Source organism: Hippocampus comes, unplaced genomic scaffold (assembly GCF_001891065.2).
Source record: "Hippocampus comes isolate QL1 unplaced genomic scaffold, H_comes_QL1_v1.1 scaffold174, whole genome shotgun sequence".
In the NCBI taxonomy this organism is placed as follows: Eukaryota; Metazoa; Chordata; class Actinopteri; order Syngnathiformes; family Syngnathidae; genus Hippocampus; species Hippocampus comes.
Window position 1 is genome coordinate 482,924 of NW_017805983.1, and position 13,546 is coordinate 496,469.

At 43.9% G+C, this 13,546-nt stretch overlaps 1 protein-coding gene across 1 annotated transcript in view; it reads right to left on the reverse strand.

Annotated features, from left to right (window-relative positions):
- Positions 1 to 3,105, reverse strand: part of tfap2d (transcription factor AP-2 delta (activating enhancer binding protein 2 delta)) — an 11,892-nt gene extending 8,787 nt beyond the window's left edge. Inside the window, exons 1-2 of the mRNA XM_019890637.1 lie at positions 2,562 to 3,105; positions 1,477 to 1,992 (exon numbers count right to left, since the gene is read on the reverse strand). Coding sequence (XP_019746196.1) covers positions 1,477 to 1,992; positions 2,562 to 3,056 — 1,011 coding nt within the window. The 5' untranslated portion in view covers positions 3,057 to 3,105. The remainder of the gene's footprint in view (positions 1 to 1,476; positions 1,993 to 2,561) is intronic.
- Positions 3,106 to 13,546: the final 10,441 nt, after the last annotated feature.

Below are 13,546 nucleotides of genomic sequence, written 5' to 3' on the forward strand. Positions count from 1 at the left end.
GGGGGGGGGGGCTGAACCGTACTAGACTGGACTGTACTCGACTATGTTAAATATTGACCATAGACTACTCTACAATTGTCTGTGTATTCCAGGCTGCATAATAGTTGACTATCCTCGATATTGACTACTCAATAGACTCCATGAGAATCTTTTATGCACTATTGATAGACTCGGAACTACGCCGGTCTTAACTTCACCCCTTCCCTATGCTGTACGTGGCCTACGCAGCTAGACTATTCCAGGCTACAGAGAGGTTATTCTTGACGATAGGTTTGGATTGATTGCAGTACCAGACGGATTACATTGTCTCTGATCCCTCTGCTGTATATGTGTACACTTGATACTGCATTATGGGAAAACCATACTATTTTACGAGACTGAACTACACAATTTTTGTCCGTATTAAACCAATCCGATCATGCTTTATTTACCTGTGATTTATGCTAGATTGGACTAATTTAACACTGTGCCTATACTAGACTATATATATACTAGGATATGTACTATACTAGGCTGCACGATGTCATACTATAGTACACGCTACAGCACTAAACTATGCTATATTGTACCATGCTAGGCTAGGCTACTATACTACATTACACTAATTAGACTCCACTACACTCAATTACACTGGATTACATATGGCTACTATTGACTGTACAAGATTAGATGTGATTTTATTCGACAATACTGTACTTGCATGGGCTATACATTCGACTCGTATGCACTAAATTATGCTTGACAATGTTTTTGATTGGACGAGAATTAATATTCATCTTAAAACAATATCAATTTGTAGAAACGTATTTATTTTCTTCAATATTTACTTGGGAGAGCCGTTGCGCTCGTGCCCGAGTTTTAAATGCGTTATTCATTTGAGTGCCCATAAAAATCCATCGTGAAAAGGGAGTACAGGGAATGAGTTTCAAACACCAACTAACTGTACAGAGTAATAGTCTACATGTTTTGCTGCTGTTTTTTCCCATTGCCATATGTCCTCTTGACATAGGGATGTAAAAGAGGGCTTGACCTCAACAATCATGTGAGATCTCAATAAAGAAATGAAATATCTGCATTTGACCATATAGGTCTACTGTACCCTAGATTAGGCAACCATGGTCTGCACAAGACAATATGACTGAACCGCTCTTTGCTACCTATAATTCCCAACAGCGTGTCATAAAAGCCGATCAGAATATTTCCTGCAAATACCATTGATCGTCTATCCATGCCAGCTATGTATAATGGCGGGCACCACAATTATATGCACTTATGTTGGCCGAAGGAACCTAATTAACCTGTGTATCTGCTTTTTGTTACATTTGTGTTTGGTAGGGCGCCATTACGTTTTGGGCTTTTTTTTTCTACAGTCAAATATGCTCTATATGAACGTTGACTATCTAGCATGTTAATTGCAGTAAATTCGATTTTTTTCAATTTGGGAGAGGGGGTCACATATGGAGGCCGCGCATGTACCTGCAGGTCGTCTGCGGCCGTGGGCAGGCCCAGGCCGGCAGCAGGCAGCAGTCTCTGGTCAGGATGGTGCATGCCGACGCCGTAGGCCTGGGAGCCGTGTGACGTCATGAGCGACAGGTCGTGTCGCCGGTAAGCGTCGAGGCAGCCCAGCTCTCGCCGTTGCTGCTCGTCCAGACACGACGACTTGAGCGCCGAGCGCGCGTTGTGCAGGTTGATGAAGTCTGCCGGTTCCCCGTGGTGGATCTGTTGGTAGTACTGACCCGAGTGGAGCGAGTTGAGCCCGTAGGCCTCCGGGGCCACGGCCGGGTGCGAGTGCTGGAACTCATAGTGGAAGGACTGGTGGTGCAGGGGAGTGTACTGGTGGTTGGCGGAGAAATAAGGAGAGGCGAACTCCGTGCCCGCCGGCGCCGGGTAGGTGAGCGGGGAGGAGGAGGAGTAGGCGACCGACGAGTTGGCCACGGACTCCAGGCAACCGAGCTGCATGAGCCGGTAGCTGTTTGATCCGTCGTGACGTATCTGCGGGAGAAGAGAGCCGAGCGGGCTGTGTGTGGGAACCGTGTCATTTAGCATCAGCCGCCGTCTCCTCACACTCGCTTGCAGAAAAAAAAAAAAACATCCCGAAAAAACACAACTCTCAAAGCGCGTTTCCCCCCCGCGCTCGCTTTTAACCACCTGAAGGAAATGTCACTTCCACACGCCCGGGAGGGAAACGAACGCTCCGCTACCGCAAGGAGCCTTCATTTGTTTTTGTTTTTGTTTTTTTGCTTCCTTTCTTTCTTTCTTTCTTTTTTTTTACAAGTTTCTAGCCGCGTTTTAAAACTCATGCTAATATTGATCCATTATATATTATAATTTCATGCTGTTCCCAGTTGCTCACAATGGCTAAATACACTAATCACTCCATCCTCCACATCCAACCTATTTTCTGGCGCCACTCCTCATTTTGACCTCGTCCTGAAATAACTTTATCGCTTTGCTTTCCCGTTGCAACTTGGCGAATTTAAGTATCGAACTATCTTCTGGGGTATTTAATCCTCCGCTTTAGTTTCACACATTTGCGAGTAAAGAACGAATGAAGCGTTTACCTCTGCGTCGTGGACAAGCCCCGGGAAGGTCGTTGACATTGTGTTTTTTTCTCCAAAGTATTCGTTGCTTTCCTCCCCTCTCCTCTCCGACGGCGGCGAAAAGGCGTTAAAATCCCCCAAATGTGCGAGCAATTGAAAAGTCTCCCCTCGCGCGCCGTGTGTGGGTAATAAGGGCAGGAAAAGCTGGTGCAAGGCGAGCGTCTCCCCTCTGCACGGACGGGGCTGGCTCACGGATTTTGTACTTGCAGGGTATTTCTCGGCTGATGTCGTAGGTCCCTTGGTAATATCCAAGTTTTGAAAATTAAGCATCAGCACAGGAATGGGAGGACAATAGACGTAGCGAAGCATCCCAGGAGACCAGGAATAAATATTGTATCTTCGCCTTGATAAGGAAGCAAGAACTGCTTTCAACATTTTCCTCCGTTTTTTTTTATTTTTTTTTGCGGACTTTTCCCTTTTTGACTGATTTGTGCATGGTCCTCTGCTCGCTTTCATCGTGTTGTTGCTTCTTCCTCTTCTTTTAATCGTACCACCTATAAGCCTTGTTTTATTTTTACAAACGCGTGCGGATTTTCGACCAAAAATGTAAGTTTACTTTCAAGCATGATATCGAATATTTTCGTCTATGTGGAAAGGTTTGATGGACCATTTGATATGGAGCTGCTTTTCTGATCATTTATTTTGCATGTTTGGCAATATATTTTTAGGGGTTTCTTTTCATTTAAATACGGATTTCCAAACAATAGGACTGCATTTTATGCACGTTGCTTCGACACGTTCGTCGATTTTTCGAGAACATAAATGATTGCAAATGCACTTTTGACATTTTTTTTAAAGCTGCGATCGAGTGTTTTCATATCCGACATTGCTTCGACTGTTGCATTTTTAATTGTCATGCCATTTTTTTAACTGCCTGTGCTTTTGGAGTCGGTGATTATTTTCCTGAGATGTTTTACTTTTATTTTTGTGGAAATGGAATGCCCATTGTGCTTTTGTCATTGTGGAAAAGACGACTGATGCTAATGTTTCTCCAAATTTCGATTAAAAAATAGGATTGCTTTATATTCGAATGTTAAAAAATGACTTGCCTATTATGGGATTTTTTTTAAAAAACTTTATTTGCAATAAATCCTCTTTCTGGGTCTACCCTCGTGATTTTACTCACCTGTGCGCGCTGCTCTTGCAAGGATATGATAATAGAGAAGCGCAGACGAGCGTGTTCTCTATGCATACGTTTCATTGACTTTTACCTCGTCTATGACGATGTTGAAAATCAGCCGAAAACAGTGTCGGCCTCCTCGAATAAAGAGGCTAATGTGAGATAACGGTTCACCGTGTGATATCTGCAGCCTGTTTCAGCAGTACAAATACCACCTATAGCTCGAGTCGTTGCCCTTGGGCAGCCCAGGAAGAAACAGCGATACAAAACGTGAACGGGAGAAGGTAAAGCTCACGGCCACAGCCTGGAGAGTAGCACAAGCAAATGTGCAGGAGATGGGAGGGGAGGAACATGCGCCGTCTGACTACAACTGTCACATTCTTTACCATTCACAACGAACGGACACAGAGCAGAGTGGAGATAAGCCCCAATCAGTCTTGTTTTGGTTTTTTTTTTTTTTTTTTATTATTGCCAGTCAGCTGTAAGCAAAGCCACTCTTCGTGTGATATTATTAGAAGTGCAGACTGCTGACGCCCAGACGCCACCATTGACTCTGCACTTTAATTAAGCAACTATTTAACCCTCCCATCTGTTCCTGCCTGCACGCCTCTCACACTGTCCTCATCGTTGTCATAATGATAAACAGTAACAATTGAATATTAATGATTTCACATCAACTAAATAAAAAAAAACATATATGTATTTGATCTCATTTTTCGTCAGAATGTGCTTCTGGTAACGTAATCTCTCCTGTTACGTCACTGAAGTGGACCCTATCTTTTTTTTTTTTTTTTTTTAAGCTCTTCGTCTGAATCAGCAACCCTTTCACGCAAAACGGGCCCCCAATAGCCTCCTTAAAAAAGTACCTCAAGGCCTTGAATATTTAAATGAACTATTCGCGGTTGTCTTTGTGTGTGTGCGTGCCTGTGTGTGCCCCTGCAGGCTCAGCGTCAAACCTCAGCTCCACGAAGGCCGGTTGTCGCATCCTGGCAGGTATATGCAAACCCTAACGGGAAGGACTTGGAGGGTACAGGTGCATGGAAGGATGAAAGGGATGAATGAATGACAGAGAAGTGGGGAGGGGGGGGTGGCTGCGATACAGCAAGGTGATGCTCTTAAGATGCCCCGTCTGATATAATGACGTATGATCTTTCAATTTACTTTCTAGTACTTCATTTTCTCGGACTCGCTCTTCAAAAACTGAAACCGGAAATGATCCGTGCCAGAGAAAGTTCGACACGTGAAAAAAAATAAAGTGCTTCGAGCAACATCTTCATCATCCAAATGCGCCGAGTGAGAAGGCGTATTTCTTTTTTCCCATTCAAACTGATCGAATACGAAGATGAGGCTATCTTTTAGAACACACGGGGTACAAAGTGCAACAGTTGCACCGTCGACACTCATATCTGGGACCTACGTGCATGTTTAAAGGTGTCTATAGTGGCCCCGCTGTATATGTAGCGGGTTCTGGAAGCGCCTCATGCAGCAGATGCGCACTGATCTCCGGACAGGAGCCAGTCCATCTGCCACCTGACGAGGCAGGGAAAGGCCCAAAACGCACTCAAGCCCACGGGCGAGAATTTTGATCAGTCCACTGCTTTTCTGCAGGAAGCTGCGGGGCGTGTTGATATATTTTTAGAGCAAGTGTGAGAAAACAATACAAGCGGGGATGACGTGTGAATTTGCAATTAATATGACACGAAGACAAACTTAACGACGTGCCGGTCATCAAATCAATGAGCAAAAAGGAAGCGCGTTGACTGAAGATTAAACAAAAACCCCACGCTCGTCTTTCCATAGTGATTTGACTTAACGTGTCAGCAAGTGGAAATTGCAGTCGCTTCAGCGGCTCTTTTCATGCGATAACGATTTATGACTGATCGCTCTCCACAAGCGATAAATATTTCTCTGATGCTTCTGAATGGGACTGCGTTATATTGAGTTTGATAGATCCTCTGGCATTGTTTGAAAATATGAGTTACTGCTCTTATAGTGTGATGTAGTGCAGGTACGGACACAAACTGTTATTAAATATTTTGTTTGGAAAATAATTGCAGCTCGTGAATCGAATCTCATCTGATTGTGAACGAATAAAGACGCGTTGTGTTAATTCATTCACGCTCCAAAATGAAAAGCAAACTGGAGACGTTGCGTCTATTGGCCCTGCGCGCATGCGCCAGTCTTGTTTTCTTCGAGTCTGTTTTCATTTTAATCACTGGCAGCTCATATGGCTGCGGGCGTCCGTTATGTCGGCCCTGCAAGAGTTGTGTGCATGCGGACTCGAACCTTTTGCAGCCAAATAACGACTGGTGTAATCATAGCGTGCGCAGCATAAACAAACGGCCCAGAAGATGTTTGTCCTCCCCAAAAGAAAAAAAAAAGCAATTAAGAGAAATGGTGTCTGACCTAGATAAAGGATGCGCCGCGGACTGGAAGCACAGGTTAATATGCTAATATGGATCTGCTAATTGTGCGGATTTATTTGTCAGTTTGCGGAGGGTAAAAAAAAAAAAAAAAGGAGGGGGGGCGTCAGCTCCTTGTTTTGCTGCAAATTAATTTCTGCCCATGCATGCATGGATGCAGTGCGTGAGGTGAGGAGGCAGGAAACAGGTGGTCGCTCACAAATGGACAGTCAGGGAGAAACAGATTGACCAATAGAGACAACAAAAAAATCTTTATTGACTCTTTTTTTTAATTCAATCTCTCTTGAGTTCTGCATTCGTTTGCTTTAAAATAAACAGAAATAAAACACAGCGGCGAGTCAAACTAATACGAAATAGTAACTAAATGACAACTGATTACTATTAAAAAAAAAAAAAAGACAGATTCAACAAGACGTTCGTTGGGGTATCATTGCTGGTTTGTGTTGCCAATTAGTGCGTTTAATTGTTGTTCTTTGTGTGCCTAATTAGTCCTGAAGTCAATTGAGAGGTTCATTGAGGGCAGACACGTGTCATCTGCTGCTGAAATATAGTGCAGCGAAGGCCAATCTGCCACCAACGGACAGCCACTCACCAAGCATATTGGAGATGCATAATCCTTCGTTTTAATAAGAAGTATTATAATAATAATAACAATAATAATAATAATAATTCTAGTTTCTCTCCCCCCTCCAAAAAAAAGTCCCTCCTATTTCATTCAGATTTCTCGATCGGTAAAATCTACATCCAAGCAATCAATCACGGCTCTTTCACACAATATGTATATTTTTAAAAATAGACGTCCAAAACCACCAAGCAGCAACCGATGCTCCAAAATTGATCTCGAAACTTAACTTCAGCAGCTGTTGGCTCAGTGGGCCTGGTGCGCGTGCGTCTGTGCGTGTTTGCGCGTGGATCGATGCCCATTAACTTCTCTTCGCCAGAGTTCGCTCAAGTGCTGGCTAAGATCACACGGAAGCCAAAAGTCTCTCCAATATTTCCCATTAACTTTTATTTTGAAATTAACAGCAACGAAGAAAAATGTTTGCATTCGCTTTTCCTCCTCAAATATCATTTATTTCTCCTTAAAGGAATACATTCTAGCTGCGTGCGGACGAGAAGCCGTCAAATCGCAAGAAGAATTCAGATTACAATGCGGACTTTTCACTTGACATGAAGTTGATTTCACTTCTCGCGGTAATATTGTGGCACGACGATCAAATGAATCGTTGGTAAGCAGTTTTGGTAAAAGCTCAGTTCCGCTTTATTGATTTACTTCGGGAGTCCTCACCCTGAGATGACATAAATTGAAACATATGGCGCTGCCAATCTTATTTTAATTGCAAGTGATGCAGACATAATGCATACCCTGTTTAGTTGAATACTTCAAAATAAAACGTGTTGCCTTCAGTTTCAGAATGACACGAACTCCAACTAAATCGATTCAAATGTTAGTTTTGGTGTATCAGGGTGCTTCATTACTTGCTTCGGTTTTCAGTATTCATCCATATGAAATCCAATTTTACTAGACATAAACACATATATGATTTATCACTCGAACTTTGCGCACAATTGGCCTCGAATTGATTTTGTAAGGTTTTTTTTATATTTGATTGTTGATTTATCAATTCAGTCTGAGAAGTCTTTCCCTTCTTTCTGCTGTTCATATCCCAACCAGCAGAGGGCGCCACTTTGGTAGTGCAGCCTGGAGGGAGGGCAACCTGCGGCTCTGTCAGAGCAAGACAAAACACACACACACACACACACACACACACACACACACACACGTGCAAGTAGGCTCTGAGCAGGTTCAAGAGCTTCAATTGTGTAATTCCTGGGTAATCTCTGTAATCTTTTAACGCCGAGCTGTTTGCATGTTGTGAGTGATAATGTGTATTGTGTAGATTGAATTAGCAAAATGAAGCAAGAGTCTGATAAAGAAAAGCTTGTAGGAGTAAGTGGATCTTACCACTTTGTCCTTATAGATGCTTTTAATCCCCGATAGAAGCAATACTGCAAATACATACCTTGCTATTAAGACCATGGATACAGTTGATTTTCTTTCCACACTCCCCTTTTCACTGTACCATCAACCTGGATTGGTAAAGTTAACCATACTTTCGAGAAACAATATGTCAAAACTTCTGTTCCAGCTGCTGTTGTCATGTATGATATAATTTTCGACATCTTCTTACTTCACCTCCTTGGAGATCCATTCAAGGCATTACCTTTGCATGTGTCGCTTCTTTCTTGGCTTTTTGTGGCTTTTTTTTTTTTTTTGTAACTTATGCGTAGTAAGATCCAAATTCAGTACTTTTGCCAGGTCTGGTCTAGCTGCCGCATGCAAATGAAAGCCAGGTTTTAAACAACCGTTGCACAGTGATGACATGGAGAGCGCGGTTCTCACACGCGGAGAGTTCAGCAGATAATCAGAACACTGTCCTGCTCTGATAAAACCGCTAGCATGACCGCACACATGCCAGTGCATGCAAGCACAAGTGTATTTATTGACTTTGGTGAAGTCATTGCGCCGCCACAGAAACCTGTTTGCTCTGTACCTACCTCTGTGAATACCTGCTCGTGCGTGTACCGGCTCACCCGAGATCACAGACCCGCTGCTTCGCGGCAAGCCAAACAGCCACATTACAGCCTGGCACGCCGCTGCGCACGGCAACACGGAGAGGTAGAAGGTGGCTGTTGAGTGGAGGAGGCCTGTATTGTAGCGCGCGCTTTTGACTTGCCTGCTTCCGTTGTAATTACCCGGGAAGTCTCCTGATGTGGAACCTTTGCCGTTCTCACAAGGAACCCATTTACTGCTGCAAACCGTCAAACGCCTGCCAAACACACACTGCTGGTTTGCATACAGGAGCGAGTACACACACACACACACACACACACACACACACACACACACACACACACACACACACACACACACACACACACACACACACACACACACACACACACACACTGGCACAGGCCCGGAGTTAGTACGCGCACACATACACCCAAACCATTTCAAACGGATGCAGGGAAATAAACAGAGACGAGAGCACACAACCCCTTCAACCCTGTGGGAATTTTACTATTCTGTGCTTCTCTCATCCCCCTTCACACGCAGACACACACACACTCACGCGCATCCACATTTACACACACACACACACACACACACACACACACACCCACATGCACTTTTTCTCTCTCTCTTCATCTCTTCCTCTGCTCCTTTGTCTCCCTGATTATGCAGTCGATCCCGGGGTGCCCTACTCACTGAGATCATCCACCTGTCAATCTAAAGCACACATTCGACACACATCTACTTTTTGCACACACTCTTCCACTAGTGATATTGATACAGAGGAAATATTAATGACTTCACTCACCTGCAATAGGCTGCTGTGTCTTGCATTTCCAAACGGCGCGATATGCAATTCATAAATGCGCTATTGGAGGAGGTGGGGTGGGGTGGGTGGGATAAACCTGGCGAAATAACGGCGGATGCTCTGATATATGTCAAAGAGCGTCACATCAAGCGGTAGAAATGCAAGATGGCGGGGCTTTTTGGAACATCTTTGCGAAATGTTTTGCTGTTTTTATGCTCCTTGGTGCAAGTCCACGTCTGATTTTTGTACGCAAGACCGAAGTCATCACATGAGAAGCCACGCCAAGGCAGTGAAGTTCGAAAAAGGGATATAGCTCTGCACAGTGTATAAATATGTAAAGATCTTCTCGGTCATAGCTTTTGATATGCATGCAAATTGGATAATACATGCATATTTAAATGTATGTATATTTTAAGATGTCTTTGCTTAAACTACAGAAAGCCACAGCAGACATGCATCAAAAAATGGATACATGAAAAAATATATTGGAGCAAAATTGCTGCGTTTCGGTCTGATGTCGGCAAATATTTTGAAATTGGAAGGATGGATAGTAAAGGCAATTTTTATTGACAGCGCAAATGGTAGTGGCCCACCACAGTACACTTCTTATACAACGGTAAAGACAAAAGCGATAAAATTCATACACAGCTTCATAAAAATCGTGCGAGTTCGCATAATGGCTGGATGGATATTTCTTTACTATTTAGTAGGCAAGGGGCCGTAAATATGGGTCATATGGAGGTGAACGGCAGCTATTCTTCAGCGTTTTATATCATTGGTGTACAATAACATTGGCCAAAGACAGTACATGCAAGCTTCTACTGCTCTGCACAGAATTGTCACCAAATATATAAACAGCGCCGCGATCGCCATTGTCCAAAAAGTCGGCCGATTTCTACTCAGCGACTGATGGACGGCGAGATATGGAGCTCATTTCATTTCTCATGCAGCCTCACTCCATCACTCTCCGCGATCACAGGCCCGAGCCTCATGTGCTCTGATGGTGGAGGTTACCATGGCAACGGTGTGGTCTTGTGGCCCTGGATGTGCCCGCACACACCGGCGCGCTCGCTCTTCTCCTCTCCCTCGATCTCTTCCCGCCGCTTCATGCATACATATTCGGCTGGCGAAATAACGGCGGATGCTCTGATATATGTCAAAGAGCGTCACATCAAGCGGTAGAAATGCAAGATGGCGGGGCTTTTTGGAACATCTTTGCGAAATGTTTTGCTGTTTTTATGCTCCTTGGTGCAAGTCCACGTCTGATTTTTGTACGCAAGACCGAAGTCATCACATGAGAAGCCACGCCAAGGCAGTGAAGTTCGAAAAAGGGATATAGCTCTGCACAGTGTATAAATATGTAAAGATCTTCTCGGTCATAGCTTTTGATATGCATGCAAATTGGATAATACATGCATATTTAAATGTATGTATATTTTAAGATGTCTTTGCTTAAACTACAGAAAGCCACAGCAGACATGCATCAAAAAATGGATACATGAAAAAATATATTGGAGCAAAATTGCTGCGTTTCGGTCTGATGTCGGCAAATATTTTGAAATTGGAAGGATGGATAGTAAAGGCAATTTTTATTGACAGCGCAAATGGTAGTGGCCCACCACAGTACACTTCTTATACAACGGTAAAGACAAAAGCGATATAATTCATACACAGCTTCATAAAAATCGTGCGAGTTCGCATAATGGCTGGATGGATATTTCTTTACTATTTAGTAGGCAAGGGGCCGTAAATATGGGTCATATGGAGGTGAACGGCAGCTATTCTTCAGCGTTTTATATCATTGGTGTACAATAACATTGGCCAAAGACAGTACATGCAAGCTTCTACTGCTCTGCACAGAATTGTCACCAAATATATAAACAGCGCCGCGATCGCCATTGTCCAAAAAGTCGGCCGATTTCTACTCAGCGACTGATGGACGGCGAGATATGGAGCTCATTTCATTTCTCATGCAGCCTCACTCCATCACTCTCCGCGATCACAGGCCCGAGCCTCATGTGCTCTGATGGTGGAGGTTACCATGGCAACGGTGTGGTCTTGTGGCCCTGGATGTGCCCGCACACACCGGCGCGCTCGCTCTTCTCCTCTCCCTCGATCTCTTCCCGCCGCTTCATGCATACATATTCGGAGCTACAGGTGCCCCCAAAAGTATACTTCCTGAGTTTGATTGACATGCTCAAGGGGCAGCGGATCACAATTAGTGATGTGGCTAATTTCCCACAATGCCCCGCAGCCACTGGGCAACCGCTGCGCTCGGTGCCAGCCCATCAATATTTATGACCGGTTTGATGAATATGCAGAGAAGAAAGTGTCTGCATGCAGGTGAGGAAGCACGATCCAATCGGAGGTTGCTGTATGTCCACGGTGGGAGGGGCCGCCGAAGTCAACTTTATTCATATAACTCGTTTATTATTTTGAGCACGTCCCGTTTCAAATCAAAAGCGGCATCGTTGAACCGGCGGTTAGCACGTCTGACTCAATTCTGAGGTTCCTGTGTGGCCGTCCTCGCCCTGCCTACCTGTGTGGAGTTTCGATATTCTCCACGTTTGTGTACGTTTTCTTCCAATCCTATTCCAAAAACATGCGTGTGAGCTTCATTAAAGACTCTAAATTGTCCCTAAATGGGAGTGTGAGAATGATTGATGATTTGTCTCTCCTGTCTGTGCTCTGTGATTGGCTGGTGGTCAGCCCAAATGTAATTCCTTCCTTGAGCATGAAAGAAATGCAAGATTTGTATCTCAAATCATCTTTCCCTATTGAAGTGAATAGAAATGCCCTTAATCTGGTCCAGCCACCATGGGAAAAAAAGCAGCAAAACATGTTTGTAACCTGTTTTTAATGAGAAAAATAAGACTTCCATGATATTATGCTTTGTCAAATATAAAATGATAAGATAATCAAACAACATATGGATTTACTGTGCTGTATGCGACTGTGAAGTCGCATCTCAAGTTTGTGCTCTCAAGTCAAAGCAATTAACAAATCAGTCATTCAACGCCAGTAAAACTAAAGTCGTAGATCAAGACACAGACAATAATCTGTTAATCTGTTCTAATCTTAAAATGCCATCATCATAAAAACTGGCAGTGTTTTATTTGGGGGGGGGAGATTTTAGCTTTTTTGTTTAATACAAAAAAAAGCAAATAAAAAAGAAGCATACATAAAAAAGCACGTTCTGCCGATTGTTACGTGCATAGCAAAACACGGTTTCTGCGGATTCTTGCTTGATGTTCTGAAAAAACAACAGTGAAGACATTTATGGACATAGAATTTTTATTGGTTAAGACAAAAATATTTCTAATGTCTTGTTTGTTGAAATTAACCATTGTGTAATTGTGGCGAATTAGTTATAGTCCCGACAACATCTTGCGTTTTGACATGAAAGTACGCTTTGTTGTGTATATGGCTTTATGTATACGCACACACACACACACACACACACACACACACACACACACACACACACACACACACATCGTGAGCTGAGAGAAAAACCAAAGCGGACAGATCAGAGCAGAGATCTAATCAAGCCTGAGTTCTGAGGGAAAAGCATTTCGCTCCTTCCTTCCAACCCTTCTTACCTCCTCTCATCTCCATCGCATCTCAACACCGCACACCCCCGCTTTTAGAACCCGTGTGTCAATGCGAGTGCGTGTGTGTGTGTGTGTGTGTGTGTGTGGAACCACGCGTCTGGTGGTAGTGCGACAAGCAGTTTAGGGTTGCTGGAGACAAACCGACAACTGGTGCTGCGGGTCCAGGGCTCTAACGCAGTGGTGGGGCTCACGTGGCGCTACATGCTACAGTGCAGAGTTCAGCTAAACCAGAAGGTTTATTGCGAAGTGTGAATGTGTGTGTGTGTGTGTGTGTGTGTGTGTGAGTGTAGTACGTGTGTGTGTGTCGGTGTTATTGAGAAGCACATCTTTCCCCAGAGAGATCCTCCATTAATTGTGAAGTGAAGGAGCCTGAGGGTGACACCAGGGACCTCCATTAAACACA